The sequence below is a fragment of the Mixophyes fleayi genome, chromosome 4 (genome assembly GCF_038048845.1).
Source record: "Mixophyes fleayi isolate aMixFle1 chromosome 4, aMixFle1.hap1, whole genome shotgun sequence".
Lineage (NCBI taxonomy): Eukaryota > Metazoa > Chordata > Amphibia > Anura > Limnodynastidae > Mixophyes > Mixophyes fleayi.
Window position 1 is genome coordinate 56195081 of NC_134405.1, and position 17574 is coordinate 56212654.

The 17574-nt window shown below is 42.1% G+C and overlaps 1 protein-coding gene across 2 annotated transcripts in view; it reads left to right on the top strand.

Moving 5' to 3' along the window:
• Window positions 1-17574, top strand: part of BIN3 (bridging integrator 3) — a 33735-nt gene that overhangs the window by 10107 nt on the left and 6054 nt on the right. For both annotated transcript variants that reach the window (XR_012691197.1, XM_075207105.1), the window contains exons 2-6: window positions 10964-11009; window positions 16356-16396; window positions 16578-16639; window positions 16746-16882; window positions 17281-17321. Coding sequence is in view for 1 of the 2 variants with exons in the window: in XM_075207105.1 (XP_075063206.1) it covers window positions 10964-11009; window positions 16356-16396; window positions 16578-16639; window positions 16746-16882; window positions 17281-17321 (327 nt within the window). In the remaining variant the exon portion in view is untranslated. The remainder of the gene's footprint in view (window positions 1-10963; window positions 11010-16355; window positions 16397-16577; window positions 16640-16745; window positions 16883-17280; window positions 17322-17574) is intronic.

The window sequence follows — 17574 nt, forward strand, 5'->3', positions numbered from 1 at the left end:
AAAAGCCCAAAAGACAAATATAATACACTCCAAAGTATTAAAACATTAACACGCATATGTTGCAGTGCAAAACTACTGGGCAAGAGGGAGGAGGCCTCAAGCACATATCAGCTTACAACACTGCTTTTTTGTTCTGCCACATTATATATTCTAATGTATGTTTTACTGTGTTTTTTTCTACGTACAGTTTACAACGTTCCTAAAAAACGCAAAAGGCCCAACAAAATGAAGCAAGCAACTAAAACAATGACAACTGTCATGATGGATCAACTGCGGGAGATGGACAGCACCATGAGGGAACACGAGAATACACAACTGCGGTGTTTCATGGACAATGAGCGGGATCTCCAGGACTCTTTCCTCATGCAAATCATGAACATGCAGGAACGCGTGTTACGCGAAAATCGTGACTGTATGATGGAATTCATGGACAGACTCCTCTCACGGGTGCAGGCACCTCCTCCAAGTCCTTACTATTATGACGGACATTATCCTATGTACCAGCGGGGGCAACCCATGTTAGGCAACAATAACCCTCCAAACCCGGTACAGAATATACAACATGCTCAACCTATGGGTAACCCCAACATAGAATACCCACCTGGTAACCAAACCACTCCACAACCAGAAATGCCACAATATCGGCAATTGTAATAATCATGTTTTATGGACAAATGTTTAACAGTTAATTGTTATCATGTATGTTACGTGTGATCTGGAAACACGCCGTTGGCTTCACATATTACGTGAAAAGCAAATTTGCACTTACTGTTTGGGCACATTTGTGTCTTCTGTTTACTACTTGTGTATATATTTATTTATTTTTTTCTACATGCAAGTAAGCACTTTTGTATTGTGTCATTTTATATTTTTGTGAAGACATATGAGGAAATATGTACAAAACAAAATACAATATGTGAAATAAACATTTTTTTTTTACTTTTACATTTGTGTGGTACATTCAAACAAGTGAGGTCAAATTGGCAGTGAGGGTGGTCCTAATAAGTTCAGCAGAGGTATTGGTGCGCTCTCCTTCAAAAGTACTGGAGTCCACTGACAGCACTGGCATTTCAGATTCCTGCACATTCCACTCAGGTAGAAATTGCTCTTTTTGTATTTCGCAAATGTTATGTAAAATACAGCAAGCAGCAACCACGTGGGGCACAAGCTTGGTGTCAATGTCATTGCGCTTCAATAGACAGCGCCAACGTCCTTTCAAGCGCCCAAAAGCATTTTCCGCCACCATCCGAGCCGAGCTGAGGGTATGTGTAAAACGGATCTGTTCCTGAGACAGGTGAGGTTGCTGAGTGAACCCCTTCATCAGCCAGCGCCTCAAAGGGTAAGCAGCATCCCCAATGATGTGTACCGCTATCTCCACACCATCAACAAACATAGATTTCTGTAAATAAAAACATGCAGTTTCACGTCGCCATGTTTAAAATATTGGTCACATAACGCAGTACACTTGGTACTATATGGTGAAAATGCATTTTGCAAGTGGTACATCTATATATAAAAAGGGGCAGTAAATTCATACAATATTGATAGCAAACAATAGTATATAAGCTTCAATTACAAAAACATGATACAACATTACACCGATATTTACCTCTCTAGGGAACAGCCAGCCATCTTGTCTTTCCTCAGCAATTTGGTAAAGGTCTGAATTTGCTAGAACTCTGGCGTCATGGGGACGTCCAGGCCAGCCAATGAAAACATCTGTGAAACTAACATAAAAAAATACATATAGCAATGTTTTACAATACGCATTACACATGGCACAGTCACATAAAAAAAAAAACATAAAAAATGCTTACCAATAGTTGTGGTCAACCACAGCCTGCAGAATGATGGAATGCCAGCCTTTGCGGTTGTAGTAATCCGCATGGTTGTCTGTGGGGGCAATGATGGGGATGTGTGTCCCGTCTATGGCTCCAGCACACTGTGGAAACCCACGCTTCAGGAATCCTGCAATTGTATCATCCAGGCGCTGACCTTGCAGTAAGGAGATGAAGCGATGATACAGGGCTTCCACCAATGCCGTGGTGACTTCATGCACTAGAGTGCACACCGTGGATATCCCCACTCCAAACAAGCAGAAGATTGTCCGGTATTCTCCAGGGGTAGCATACCACCACAACACAATAGAAAGGCGCCTACATGGTGGAATAGGTTTCCCAAAGTTAGTGGCCTTCCTGGAAAGTGCTGGGGTAATAAGGTCCAGCACATAGTTAAATGTCCCACGTGACATTCTGAAGTGTTGCATCCACTGTTGTTCCTCAAACGCTTCCACAGTAGACCAGAAAGCTTCTCCGTGGCTACACTCTCTGGCACGCATGGTTCGGTTCCTGGCAGCACTGAATCTCAAAATTGAGGCAATGCTGGCCCTGAGAAAAGCTCTCCTCCTGCGCATATACAGACACCGAGTTTTCTTCTGTTGTGCCATAAACTTCGCCTTCCTCCTCCTGAACTGGGACTGTGCAAGAGTGCACAGTGTCAGCAGCTGCAGCAAACTCTCATTTGCTGCATAAAACAGCAAAAACACACTAGTAAACATGAACTCTGGGCTACACAAAGGTGAGTCGTCGGCCATGATGAAAAGTAATGTGGTAAACAATCACCACCCACTTTTGCATCATCTTTATGCGTCAAAAAACCAGTCACCTTTCAATGAAATCACCATTTTTCAGCCAATGAAAACTGCTCTGGTGATGACTCCCACAAATTGCCAGGGCACAGACTTGTGCGGTATGAATGGGGTCAACCCGGGAAATTCCCGGGTCCGAGGTGCAGTATGAATGGTGTTTCTGAGCTGGGACGCTCCGAGCCCCGGCAAAAACCCGGCATGAAAAACCCGGGATATTGCCAGGGCAGCAGTATGAAAGTGGTATAATGATCCAGCCTCTAATTACCCATTCCTAAGCCACCCAAACTTCCACTGCCATGGTGGTGTCTGACCTAATGGTTTATAAGTAGTCTTGTACAGTGTCAGTAACTTATAATTTGGGATTTTCCATTTTGTTCAGTCTCCCAAGTTAAGTGAGATTGTAGGTAGGGGATTGTCTGGCCGGGTATGTTTATATGTATGCACTATGTTGGTGAACTGTAAGGTAGCATATCAATCCTGGAGTAGGTCTGGTGGGGACAAGAGAGATTTATAAACTATAGTTGTTGAGTTCTTGGTTCTTCAGAAAAAGCCGCTCGGTGGTGTTTTCAAACAATTGTTGTGACATTAGGCCATGAAAATACACTATTTATATTTGGATGTGTGCATAGGTAAGATACCATAATTTGGTGGATCCAAGTCCGGGGTCTATGGTTGGAGAGCTCTGTGTGTACTATCCACGTGTAGCTCGGAGTCTACAATGGCAGGGAAGAAAAACACGTATGTAAGGTGAGGTTCAGAGTCGTGCAGTGCGATGGCTTCTGGAATATTTTCTATTTGTATTTCTACACCACCTGATTTTCCAGTGATTTCCACTGCAAGGCCCTCCATCCCTCCACATAGGTACCCCAGTTTGTTCTGCGCCTGACCGCAAACTGGAAGCCTCGCCCGTTTTACTGCTCCTGCAGCGCTCTGCAACTTTCCAGTGAAGTCATTTAGTTTCTCTGTCATGTCCAGAACGGTCTTGTGATGCACAAAGAAATTGATTGTTTTTAGCATTGTTTGTTTGATGGAAGGCCCAGGAGGCTGTAGATCACTTTTTTTCAGTTTTGAGGAGACTCTTCTTCCTGAAACAAGTCTTCTGTTGTATTTAAAAGCTAAATCTGTCATTTTGGGCCTTCATGTGCCTGCTTTTTTTGGGGGCTTGTGCCTGTTCATACATCAAGAATATAGATTAGCATGTTAGAATGGTAGTGGGGAGTAAACCATGTTCACTCTAACTGATGAGGGGATGTTCAGGGATTTCATAACCAAGTGTGGGCTCTAGCTGTAGGAGTGCCCCTTATATTTCCTCTTCAGTGCATGGTGGGGGGGGGGAGGCATCACCCCTCACCCCAAATGACCCAACTTTTACACGTGTTTGGTGCCAGTCCCCGTTATACATTCAGTAGAGTGTTTTCTAGAAAATCCAGTAGGCTGCTTTCTCATAAAGGTACAGGTGGATTGGAGTTTCTATGTTGATCGCTGTGTGCTGTAAAGTGAACAGATTATCTATATGTTGATTTGGTTATACAACCTGGTACATTCTTCTTAGCACAGTGAACAGATTGCACTATTTTACAATGCCAAGCGTTTCTGTAGAGAAACTGTATGGGTCCACTTATTAAACTGTTGTATTCTGTGTTTGCTCAGCACGTCTCCCTGCCCTGTGTTTTGGAGTCAGGGTGATGTTTATTGAGAATCTCTATCGGGCATAACCTTTTATCCCTGCTTAGGTGAGCCAGTCAGTGACAGACAGATGGTGAATAATGACTGGCTGGACCACACTGACCGCGGAGTGACACTTGTCTTACATCCAAGTTCTTAGCTAGCTGGGCTTGTGGCATAGTCCAGGAATGTAACTAAGGTTAACACATAGAGCTCGAGTTAGAGTGTATGAGATTAGTGTAACCAAGGCAGTTTAACTCCAAAAAACATGGCAAGTGCGAGAGAAAGCAGGGGGTTAACTGAGCCTTTCTCTTGAGATGTTAAAAAGCAGTAATATATCTGTATATTTTCCCTGCAGTGGATTGTGCTTTCCACGAGTCCATCTGGAGATCTGTACTGTAAACAAGCTGTGAGTCAGGCCTTCTAAATATACCAATGCATAGCCAGCCTCCAAAAACCGGTCCAGCCACTGCTGCCATCCCATTGGCTGCCGGAGAGCTGGTTGCCATGTGCATATCTAGTTGTTTTTTTTTTATAATTATTTTTTCTTTTTAATTATCCTCTGCTGCCAGAGAACCCCCGGTGCCAGAACTCTGGCACATCCCGTTGGTGGGGAAATAAAGTTTGGTGAGGGAGGGTGGGAGCTGAGATTGTGGTATGATTATCTATCTTGTGTGACCTGGTCTTATTGTGGGTAACGAGAGTCTGGCACTCAGTTGTCAGGGTTGTACTAGGACACATATGAGCACTGTGTTTCTGACAAAGGACGGATGTATAGGGTCGTCTGATCTATTGCTTTTTATTTTAAGTGAGAGCATGTAACTCCTAACATCTGCAGCAAATGAATGATTGATTGGGCTGTACTATATAACGATGCCACTAATTTCAACACCATTATAATATACTGGCTATGTGATCAGTGATCCTATGCTCTGATTGTGAACATGCTGCACAGTTTTTTTCTTTACACCAATAATGCTTCTCTGTATAACGATATCACTATATACTACTAATATGCATGCTGTACTGTATAATGATGCTGAGTATCTCTATACACTGATAATGATCACGGTGCACTGTATAATGATGCTGAGTATCTCTATACACTGATAATGATCACGCTGCACTGAATAATGATGCTGAGTATCTCTATACACTGATAACGATCACGCTGCACTGTATAATGATGCTGAGTATCTCTATACACTGATAATGATCACACTGCACTGTATAATGATGCTGAGTATCTCTGTACACTGACAATGATCACGCTGCACTGTATAATGATGCTGAGTATCTCTATACACTGATAATGAACACGCTGCACTGTATAATGATGCTGAGTATCTCTATACACTGATAATGAACACGCTGCACTGTATAATAATGCTGAGTATCTCTATACACTGATAACGATCACGCTGCACTGAATAATGATGCTGAGTATCTCTATACACTGATAACGATCACGCTGCACTGTATAATGATGCTGAGTATCTCTATACACTGATAACGGTCACGCTGCACTGTATAATGATGCAGAGAAACTGAATAAACCTGTAATTACCAGACTAGCTATCTCTATTGATGGAATAATGCACTCCTTACTGTAAATTATACAAGAATCAAAGGTGACTTCCTATATCTTTTATAATTTTCAGTAGGGGAGTATATGTTTAATACATCATGAAGTGATGATAGTGGAGCCTACCATTTATACAAATATTATTATCCCAGGCATTTATAGATAAATATCACCTGGATATTATATACTGATAATGAAAGGTATAATATAGTCTGTACATACTAGTAATGAACTGGCTTTGTTGTATAATTATACTGAGTATCTCCGAACACGTGTGATCAGTACCCACTAACCTCAGTAAGTCTCCTAGATTCAGATCTATTTACTGTCCCTATGTAAGAGCAGTGAGCAGCAATAGAAGCACATAACTTACACATGTAGTACTCTGCCAGACTCACACTATAGTATGGAGTCTCGCTGAGGTTAGAAGCGGTCATTAGTGGTTAGACCTCAGTCTGTTCCTGGCACCCGCAGCTCTTCCTATCCTTCTGCTGCTCTTCTCACTCCCCTTCCTGCCTGCTATAACTGTACACTGGTTACCCAAGGTGAGCAAATCTCATGTTTATAGATAATGTGTTCCACACGTATGTATGCATGTAAGGACTGTGTAATGGGCATTCTGGTTCATGCATACATCAATGTGTCATTAACCATTAATGATATAATAAAGATAATAACAATACGATACAGTGAATAGCTCTAGATTGCCTCTCCGTAATTTGGATGTAAGACTGGCTTCATTTTCTGCAACTTTTCTATGTGATTATGCCGACAGTCCAATCTATTTTCATCTGTCCAATAATAAGCAATATTGCAGCCACTTGGCACTCTCTTGCATTTGCAAGTCCTGATTTTTTTTCTTTCATTTGTGGTAGGGTTACCTATTTTATCCATTATTGTCAACCAAACCACCTATAATGGTCATTGTTTCCTATGGGCAGTTGCTGCCTGATCCCATTAGCTTACATGGGTGTTCATGACACGCAGCACATCCAAGACAAAACTTGATATTTGTGCTGGCCTTTATATGTTTTTCTCAACGGTTTGCCTGTTGGTGACGTATTCGAGCATGTTGCATACTGCAGTACTTGGTGATAAATTTATTTGAACTACAAGCTGTAAAGAGATTCCCTTCTGACCAGGTAACGCTGATCAACAAATGTTTAATAAAATGCAAACATAAGTGTTACATATGAAGATAAATTGGAGGAAGGACAGTTTAGTATGATCATTCTGCCAGGGGGCCCTCTCACCTCTGCAGAGTATGGTGGCGGTATATAAATAGATTAAGTTATTAAATAATGCTCACACTTTCCCATTGCCTTACAGACTCCTCATTGCTCTCTGTATCTCTACCTCTAGTCTGCTCATTTGCAAAGAGTTGTATTTTCTGTAGTTTTTACTCTAAAGCTGGCCAAATACACATAGATGATGATGGTCTAATTTGATCAAAACCAAGTAAATTCTCTAGCTAATCTGACAACCATCATGTCCCATCTGATCCTCTGATCTGATCCACTGTAAATCCGTTTGGCATGTATGTTGTGATCAGCCAAATAGACCTACCATTCATATTCAAAAGTCCCATTGAACTGACCAGACAGCCTGATCACCCAACAGGCAGCTATCTGGCAGATTTGTTATCTGTTGGAACAACCAGATCTGACTGTGTACGACCACCTAAGGACAACTCCACCTAAAATGTATTTTTCAGCCAACCCTCCTACCCACCAACTAGCAGACAATGCCAGGGGGTCCCCTGCACTTTTGTATAACTGGCTTCTTGTGCTCACTTTCACAGCAGAAAACGTACAGTGCATACCTGCCATCTGTCCCTATTTTGGAAGGAGATCGCGATTTGTGGTCCTCAAAGGGGGCGGGGCTTCACAGAAAAGTTGTTGGCTTTTCACCCCAATTTGCCCAGTTGTGGGTGGAGTTTGGGCGGAATCAGAATGGGGCTTATTTGTCCTGCGTTTGGGATTCTAAATGTTGAGAGGTTTCAGTGTAGGCAGCCTACACAAACAGCAATGATTTATGGGTACTGATAGAAGACAATGGAACTTTTTGTTTAGATAAATATTATACTTTGTTTTTAGAATAATATCCCTTTAAACATCCCAGCTAGGCTAAGTCCATTATATACCATGTACTGGACACAGGAATTGTGGAACTCTGTCGCTGTCAAGTAATCACATGATGGTGTGATCTCATGGTCATTATAAAGGCTGGCTGAAAAAAAATGTTTTTCATAACATTAATGTAGTATGCGGGTTAAATGTGCACATTTTGTTGACATTAGTGGATAAGAATAGATTTTGGTTTTTAAGGCATTAGTAAATTATAATGCAAGGGAGGCTGGTGAAGCAATACTTCTATTCATATGCAAGGCTGAGTAATGAGTCAGCACAGAGCCTGAAGACTCATGAAACACATGGGAGTACATCCAGATGTGTGATGTGGAAGTGTACTCATTGTAAGTCGCACTATTGTATCCACTCTTATCTGGATATTACAGCTTGTTGGAGCAATGCTTTCCAGCTGTCTGGTAGGACAAGGGTTAATAGAAGGTGTTCCTGTGTTTTTGTGCTGGTTACGGGGTGCAAGGAACGATGTGAAGAAAAGTGGGGTGTTATTTGTGACTTTTCTGCGAGTGACGTGGTTGGTGTCCTCCTGTGCTGTAACAATAAACAGGAAGGAGTCCAGGCCACAGCCAGTGATTACCTGCCCATAATTGTATGGCTTGTGGGCACAGGCGGAAGGAGGGGGAGAAGAAGCCAGGAATAAAGTGATCGGAAGTGTTTGGCCTGCCGGTAGCTTCATGTACACAGGGGACCTGTCAGGAGCTGCTTACACAGCATAGTAAGACCCGTGACGCCCCTGCAGAACTACAAGTGAAAGCATTTTATTCATTCCTGTACCTGCTCTAAACATGCTGAAGACATACATTGAGGGTCATCGGAGCTGTTGGGCATTTTCTTAATGACTTTAAGCAATAAAGGTCTGTTAGCAGCAATTCATCCTTTACCTGATTTAGGTGTAAAAAGTTGGCCAAAGCAGAGACTTTCCTCATTGTGGAATATGCTTTATCGCTGCACAGTACATCATGATTCTCCCCAGTTGGCATGCGCAGTATACATGTTATCTGTCATGGTCATTTTCTTACCTGTCTGCAATTCCTTATGTACTGGTATTGATTAGAAAATAACTAATAGGATATTATTACTGTTTAATCTTATAGTGCTCTCACATTACACAGCGCTGAACAGTGATCAGTAACGTCAGCCTCTGATCCATTGGAGCTTAGTCTGAATTCCCTATCTCGCACACAGGCAGACTTGGGTCAATTTTAATTAGAAGCCAATTAACCTACCATGTATGTCTTTGGACTGTGGTGGTGGTCTGTAGCACCGGGTAGAAGCCCGCACAAACATGGGGACACATACAATCTCCACAGCTCCCTCTTTGAAATTGAATTCATGACCGCAGTACTTTGAGGCAGCAATGCTATCCACTGTGCTACTGTCTCGCCTGTCATTTGTTATCATTTGTAAATTGAATCATAATTACATGGCCCTTTTAGCAGTAGCATCCTGTAGATCTTTTTCCATCTTGCGGTTATCATGGGATATTCTTTCCACTACACACATTTGAAAGACACACATTTTGTAGTAATCTATTGTATGGGTGTATAGTTATATTTGTGTTGTACCGCCTTATCTAGCTACCTATCATCATCATCATCATTTATTTATATAGCGCCACTGATGCCGCAGCGCTGTACAGAGAACTCGCTCACATCAGTCCCTGCCCCATTGGTGCTTACAGTCTAAATTCCCTAATATACTCACACACACACACACACACACACACAAAGAGAGAGAGAGACTAGGGTCAATTTTGATAGCAGCCAATTAACCTACCAGTATGTTATTGGAGTGTGGGAGGAAACCCACACAAACACAGGAAGAACATACAAACTCCTCACAGATAAGGCCATGGTCGTAATTGAACTTGTGACCCCAGCGCTGTGAGGCAGAAGTGCTAACCACTAGGCCACTGTACTGTCCTATATGGTGTAATGTAATTTGGGGTGTGGTCAGGAGAAAGGGAGACTGAGTCTGTCTTCTCAACTTGCTCATTGCATACCTCGCATTCCCATTTGGAAAATTAGGATAAGTCAGGCCCAGTCCTTCTACCCACCATACAGCAAACTCCCACTGAATGATAACATAATATTAGTCTCTCCACATAAGGCTGCACTTCTTCTTTTCCGGTAGTTTACACCCATCTTTTGTCTCTGGACTGTCTGCAAAAACTGGGGCTGTGAAAACTATGCATAATTGTCTTAAACTCGAGCACCTTTAAAGTGACCTGCTACCTACAGACCACTACAGAAAACTATAAATGTAAAATGACTGGGTTTTTATATTTACCATATAAATGAGAGCCCAGTACTGGGAGGGGCATGAATGATCACATGACCTTAGTCTGTTCAGCCCACACCTTCCCTCATTTACATAATGTATCATTTGATTAGGTGTCACTTTCTACGGTATGATTAAAAGCCTGAGTCTTACATGCAGCTTCACTACAGGTGTTTTCAGTCTATTCAGTTTCATATCACTTTAAGAACTGTTTATAGATGTTCCAATGAGTATGGCTTGATATTTCTGTTACGTCTGTCCTGCTGTATATGTAAATCGGTAAGTAAGCAGACGTGAGCTCAGGGAAACCCAAACTGGTCTGTTCCACTTGAAATGTACAATACGAATAAAAAAAGAAGCGCGTGGTTTAATTATAGCTTCTCAGTCTGTTATCTTCCTCTTTTTACCCCTTGTTGCTTGTCTTGCGTTTCCATTCTCCATTTCCACTTTTATTAATATTCACTTTTGTGTGTAAACAGTGGAGTGCAATGGAATTATACACAATGTGTATTTTTGTATGCATATATAAATACCGACTTGTTCTGGCGTAGATAGTGTTTAACTCTTCATGCAAAAACATATGCAACATTTTATTTCTCTTATAGATATATTACTATATACAGGTATTTCTTTATCTTCCAGGAACCCCTTCAAAGCTGGGCCAAAAAAGCAGATTGTCTCGAAAACAGTAAGTCTCTGATGTGCCAGAAAGTGGCCATGTTGGTGTATAACTGTCCGGTTAATGGTTTTTGCTTCTGTTAAAGTGGAACTAAACTGGTAATAAAGCTTTTGAAATATTGCAGTGGGTGTGAAGTGTACTATTGTATTCTGCTTTCGATGTAAGAAGGGCTATCTGTAATAAGTTGTTTCGTGGAAACTGCCACGTTGCTTTAAATGTCTGTCTCACAGTCCAAGCAAAGTTTATGTGGTGTTTTAACATATAAAAGCAAAAAATTGTCACGCTATGTCGACCATCTTGCTATGTAATGAGTGGTGAGATACTGAGTGTTAATATCGGTGGTTGCACCTCTGTCTAGATGAACAAAATTAGAGGACCACTAAACCTACAATACAAGTTGGATTATATAATAGGCCTATTAATAGCTACATTCACAGATATACAGTCATGGCCAAAAGTTTTGAGAATGACACAAGTGTTGGTTTTCACAAAGTTTGCTGCTTCAGTGTTTTTTGTCAGATGTTGCTATGTTATACTGAAGTAAAATTAGAAACATTTCATAAGCCTCAAAGGCTTTTATTGACAATTACATTAAGTTTATGCTACGAGTCAATATTTGCAGTGTTGACCCCTCTTTTTGAAGACCTCTGCAACTCGCCCTGGCAGGCTGTCAATCAACTTCTGGGCCACATACTGACTGATGTCCGCCAATTCTTGCCTAATCAATGCTTGGAGTTTGTCAAAATTTGTGGGTTTTTGTTTGTCCACCCGCCTCTGGAGGATTCACTACAACTTCTCAGTGGGATTAAGGTCTGGGAAGTTTCCTGGCCATGGACCCAAAGTTTTGATGTTGATCCCTGAGCCACTTAGTTATCACTTTTGCCTTATGGCAAGATGCTCCATCATGCTGGAAAAGGCATTGTTCATCTCCAAACTGTTCTTGGATGGTTGGGAGAAGTTGCTCTTGGTGGATGTTTTTGTACCATTCTTTATTCATGGCTGTGTTCTTAGTCAAAACCGTGAGTGAGCCCACTCCCTTGACTGAGAAGCTACCCCACACATGAATGGTCTCAGGATGCTTTACTGTTGGCATGACACAGGACTGATGGTAGCGCTGACCTTTCCTTCTCCAAACAAGCATTTTTCCAGATGCCCCAAACAATCTGAAAGAGGATTCATCAGAGAAAATGACTTTACCCCAGTCCTCAGCAGTCCAATCCCTGTACCTTTTGCAGAATATCGGTCTGTCCCTGATGGGTATTTTTGGAGAGAAGTGGCTTCTTTGCTGGCCTTCTTGACAGCAATCTTTCAAAAGTCTTCACCTCACTGTGTGTGCAGATGCACTCACACCTGCCTGCTGCCATTTCTGAGCAAGCTCTGCACTGGTGGTGCCCCGATCCCGCAGCTGAATCAACTTTAGGAGACCGTCCTGGCGCTTGCTGGACGTTTTTGGCTGCCCTGAAGCCTTGTTCACAACGATTGAACCTCTCTCCTTGAAGTTCTTGATGATCCAATAAATGGTTGATTTTGGTGCAGTCTTACTACCAGCAATATCCTTGCCTGTGAAGCCCTGTTTGTGAAAAGCAATGATAACTGTATGTGTTTCCTGGCAGGTAACCATGGTTAACAGAGAAAGAACAATGATTTCAAAAACCACCCTCCTTTTAAAGCTTCCAGTCTGTTATTCTAACTAAATCAGCATAGCAGAGTGATCTCCAGCCTTGTCCTGATCAACACTCTCACCTGTGTTAGCGAGAGAATCACTGACCTGATGTCAGCTGGTCCTTTTGTGGCGGGGCTGAAATACAGTGGAAATATTGTTTTTGGGATTAAGTTCATTGTCATGGCAAAGAGGGACTTTGAAATATGCAAATTGCCATAATAAAAACCGAGGAAGCAGATTTTGTGAAAAATTTTGTGTCATTCTCAAAACTGTTGGACATGACTGTAGATGTAGAAGTGTCAGGACTTTATCAGAAGTGAAGAGATGAGGATGTTATTGTTGTGGCGGAATATATTCCTCAGTAATCCCAGTTTGGCCACACACATAAATGACCAAATTGGATGAAATCCATATGTTTGATGCTTAGGCCGAGCAGCTTGATCTCCAATTGTCCAATCTCACTGCAGATCTGGCAGTGTTTAGCCACCTTCTACAGAAAATATCTTATAACAGAGTAATAGGCTTCAGCTGAGGTAGAATGGTGTGGGAACTTGTATGTCTGTATGTGTGATGTTATAAGTAGCTCTGTTGTATACAGCTATGACTTCTATTTTAAGCGACTCATTATAAAGAGCCGCTAGACCTGTGCATAGAAAAGAACCTTTCTCACATAATGACTTCTGATAAGTTCCTGAAACGTTTATTTTTAATGTCGCTAGTAGCTCTCTCATATAAGCCCACTTGTATTTTAGCTTTCGCCTTGGTTTGTCAGCCCAAGACTGAGTGTATTCTGCCTGCTATGTTGTGTGGGTAGCTGATGATGTGTGTGTTTTGGGATTCTGCTCCCATATTTCACAAAGCCTCCATTGTGTATGACTGTATACCTCTGCACCCACATGGTTAGCATAAATTCCACCTAGTCTTCTGCCGGAGAGGGGGCGGGAGCAGCGATGACCTCATGGAGCCGGGAGATTAGGTCGTTCTTCTGAAAGCACTTATCACCCCTGTGTTCTGCTTTCCACCAGTGACTGGGAGAGGTAGGAGGAAGTACAGGGTCATGGAAAATGATTATTTACAAATCGCCCTGTTAGTACACAAAGAGGATCTCGCTGTGACATAAATGTGGAGATGCTATAAAAGTGCATCTTTCAGCATTCACAAATATCTATGACAAGTTTAGTGTAACGTCATATGTACCTGAATAACCTAGAAAGCACAAGGACTGCCAATAATATCCACAAATATACATGTCTCATACCTTGCCAGAACTATAAATGTCATGGCCATTGTATATGCTTTTGTTGTGATCAAGCTTTTACTCTGTTATCAGTCCCTAAAGGAGGCCGTGTCCTTCAGTGAGATTACTGACAGGAAGTCTGCTGTGTGTAGGAAAATATCCACCCCCCAGGATCACAACCTTATCCCAATCTTCCTTATATAGCCCGGTCTTCTATATCTTCCATTCTGATAAGGTTCTGACAAATTAGCATGTATCTATAAATATTGTTCTTGCTGCTTTTTTTTTTTTTTTTTTTTTAATCCAGCCTTTACGGTACTCTTATGTATGTTGTTCTTGTAATAGTCTGACCATAGGACTTGATGTACTGAAAAACTGGATACATGTGGACATTTTAAAATACGTCCTGAAATCAGAAAATAAACACATTTGGAATACGGGGCAGAAAAATGACCAGCAGGGACCAGTTTCATATGAGTTGGTCAGATAGCAGCTGTAACCTTAAGTGTGGACAAAGGGAGTTGGACCTCCCAACATTCCCTTTCCGATGGGGGCTGGGTGCTATTATTAAGGGGGATGTCTTAAATGGAATTGGCGCTGTGATAGGGCAGATGTGTTGGGGAGCATTATTTACTTTGTCGTGTTTTTTTTTTGGTTTTTTTTTTCTTCAATGTTCTGTTGACGTGCGCTTTGCATATGGTGTGTTTTTACCACACTGAGGGCACAGCATATTGATACTGTGCCAGGCTTCAGAATTGACCCCCTTGTTCATATTATACCAAGCCCAGAAAGCGCCTTTCAGACATTGTGTGACCGAACCCTTAACCATCTCTTTAATGTACCTGTCTCCAGCATTCATAGAGCACATCTCCTACAGTGTGCAGACCTCCTGTATAGCGGACCTATACCTGTCTCCAGCATTCATAGAGCACATCTCCTACAGTGTGAGAGTAACACAGCGTTACATCGCCTACAGTGTGCAGACCTCCTGTATAGCGGACCTGTACCTGTCTCCAGCATTCATAGAGCACATCTCCTGCATTGTGAGAGTAACAGCGATACATCGCCTACAGTGTGCAGACCCTTCTGTATAGCGGACCTGTACCTGTCTCCAGAATTCATAGAACACATCTCCTACAGTGTGCAGACCTCCTGTATAGCGGACCTATACCTGTCTCCAGCATTCATAGAGCACATCTCCTACAGTGTGAGAGTAACACAGCGTTACATCGCCTACAGTGTGCAGACATCCTGTATAGCGGACCTGTACCTGTCTCCAGCATTCATAGAGCACATCTCCTGCATTGTGAGAGTAACACAGCGATACATCTCCTACAGTGTGCAGACCTCCTGTATAGCGGACCTGTACCTGTCTCCAGAATTCATAGAACACATCTCCTACAGTGTGCAGACCTCCTGTATAGCAGACCTGTACCTGTCTCCAGCATTCATAGAACACATCTCCTACAGTGTGCAGACCTCCTGTATAGCAGACCTGTACCTGTCTCCAGCATTCATAGAACACATCTCCTACAGTGTGCAGACCTCCTGTATAGCAGACCTGTACCTGTCTCCAGCATTCATAGAACACATCTCCTACAGTGTGAGAGTAACACAGCGTTACATCGCCTACAGTGTGCAGACCTTCTGTATACTCTGAGCACAGACCTGTACCTGTCTCCAGCATTCATAGAACACATCTCCTACAGTGTAAAAGTAACACAGCGTTACATCGCCTACAGTGTGCAGACCTCCTGTATAGCAGACCTGTACCTGTAGTAAGCTTTGTGGCTGGGATTTTCTAAATTTTTAAGTAGATATTAATACTTTCAATAGTACAAAGCATTGTACTTTGTTAATAACCATTGATGAAAGCTGGAAAAAACTGGAATTATTTTGACACTTTATTATGTACAAGCTTTCATTAGGCATGGTATCAAATAGTCCCAAAAGCATAGAACTAAAATCTATTTCTTTACACAATAAAGAGATTTGCTTTCAGTTTACTTTTCTCATGCTAAAACTACAGTACAAACAATAAAAAAACAATTTGGAATGTTTGTAACTTTGTTACACATATAGGTGTGTTTGAAGCCAGTTTGACAGGAGCTTCAAGACCCTACTATGTGCTGCTGGAGGACCCTGCTGCTTCACATCCTGACACTGCCCCAGTCACACACAGCCCCGTCCTTACCCAGTCACAGGAGTGAACCGGCCATGGCTTCCCACAGGATCAGCCTCTCCTCCTGCTGCTCTGAGACACTTCCTTCATAATGGGGAGACATAGACATGATCAGGATGAAATGCTCGGACTCTAATCAAACACCTCTTTAGAATAAAATCTAGTTTTGTTCCCCCTAGAAGTTGTTCTGACTTTTGTGTTTGCTGACTGTGATCATGTTCCATTTTCCTATCCCTCCACAATGAGACACTCACGTGTCTTCTCTGTTTTCAGGTAGAGAGAGACTTTGAGCGAGAATATGGCAAGCTGCAGCAGTAAGTGATTTCTCCCCTGTCTTTCCTATTCAGCTCCCATCCGATCCTTAGCCTGTTTCAGCAATATAACAATGACAGCAGTGTGATCTTCTGCATGATTCCTGCTTTATCCCCATACCTCTTACCTCAGCCTATGTCCTCATCCTCTCCACATCACAACCTCCATCTTTCCCCTTCTCAGGTTGGAAGACCAGACTAAAAAGCTGCAAAAAGATATGAAGAAAAGTATAGAGGCAGATTTAGGTATCTGGGTTTTTCCCCCCGTTTACGAAATTGGGAGTGGGGTTGAAATTCTCTTTTACTTTATTCTCAACAATCTATTAATTTTATTTTGTTAATTCCCCACCAGCAATGTCTAAGTCGGCTGTCAGGATCTCCTCAGACCTGCTAGGGAATCCCTTGTGTGACCCAGACCCAGATTTCTTGGTAATGGTGACTGCACTGGACACGGCTATGAAGCGGATGGATGCCTTCAATCAGGAAAAGGTACAAATGGCTCCAAGTATCTGTAGAAATAGAAACCTGATCTGGGTCTTATCCTGTCGGCCCCCTGATATCTATGCCGTTTGGTTCCCTAGCCTTCCACAGACATATTCAGTGATACTGCATTGAGCTTCCTGTGCAGCAACCAGCAATGTAAAAATATCCATTCAGAATTCCTGTGTGTAGAGACACTAAACGCTGCCTCTTGGTCCCTCACATGTCTGGCTACAGGGAACCGTATGTTATGGTGAGGTGTGTAGGTATCATGCCTCTCAGATTGGATCAGCTCGGGTACCAGGTTTAGTTAATGAATGACCTTGGTATATTTTGATGTGCTGAGTACATATGACAATATCCCATAACACTGAGCCATTTATTGAAATATGTGTCCTTTATTCCAGGTGAACCAAATTCAGAAAACAGTGATGGATCCTTTGAAGAGGTGAGGAATGTGTGTGTGAAATGTATAGTTATGTGTGCAGTAGTGTTTTTGTACTTATTTTATTAGTTTAGGCTTGAATATGTGTTTATTAGTGAACGATCATAGCTTTCTTTTGTTGTGAGCTGTGTTTCATGGATTAGGTCATCTGATACCACCACATACATTCTACAGGCATGATGGTAGCACACACAGGATTAGCACCTTGCATATATTATGTAATCAAGTTTATATTGTGGCAAACCAAATTGTATAC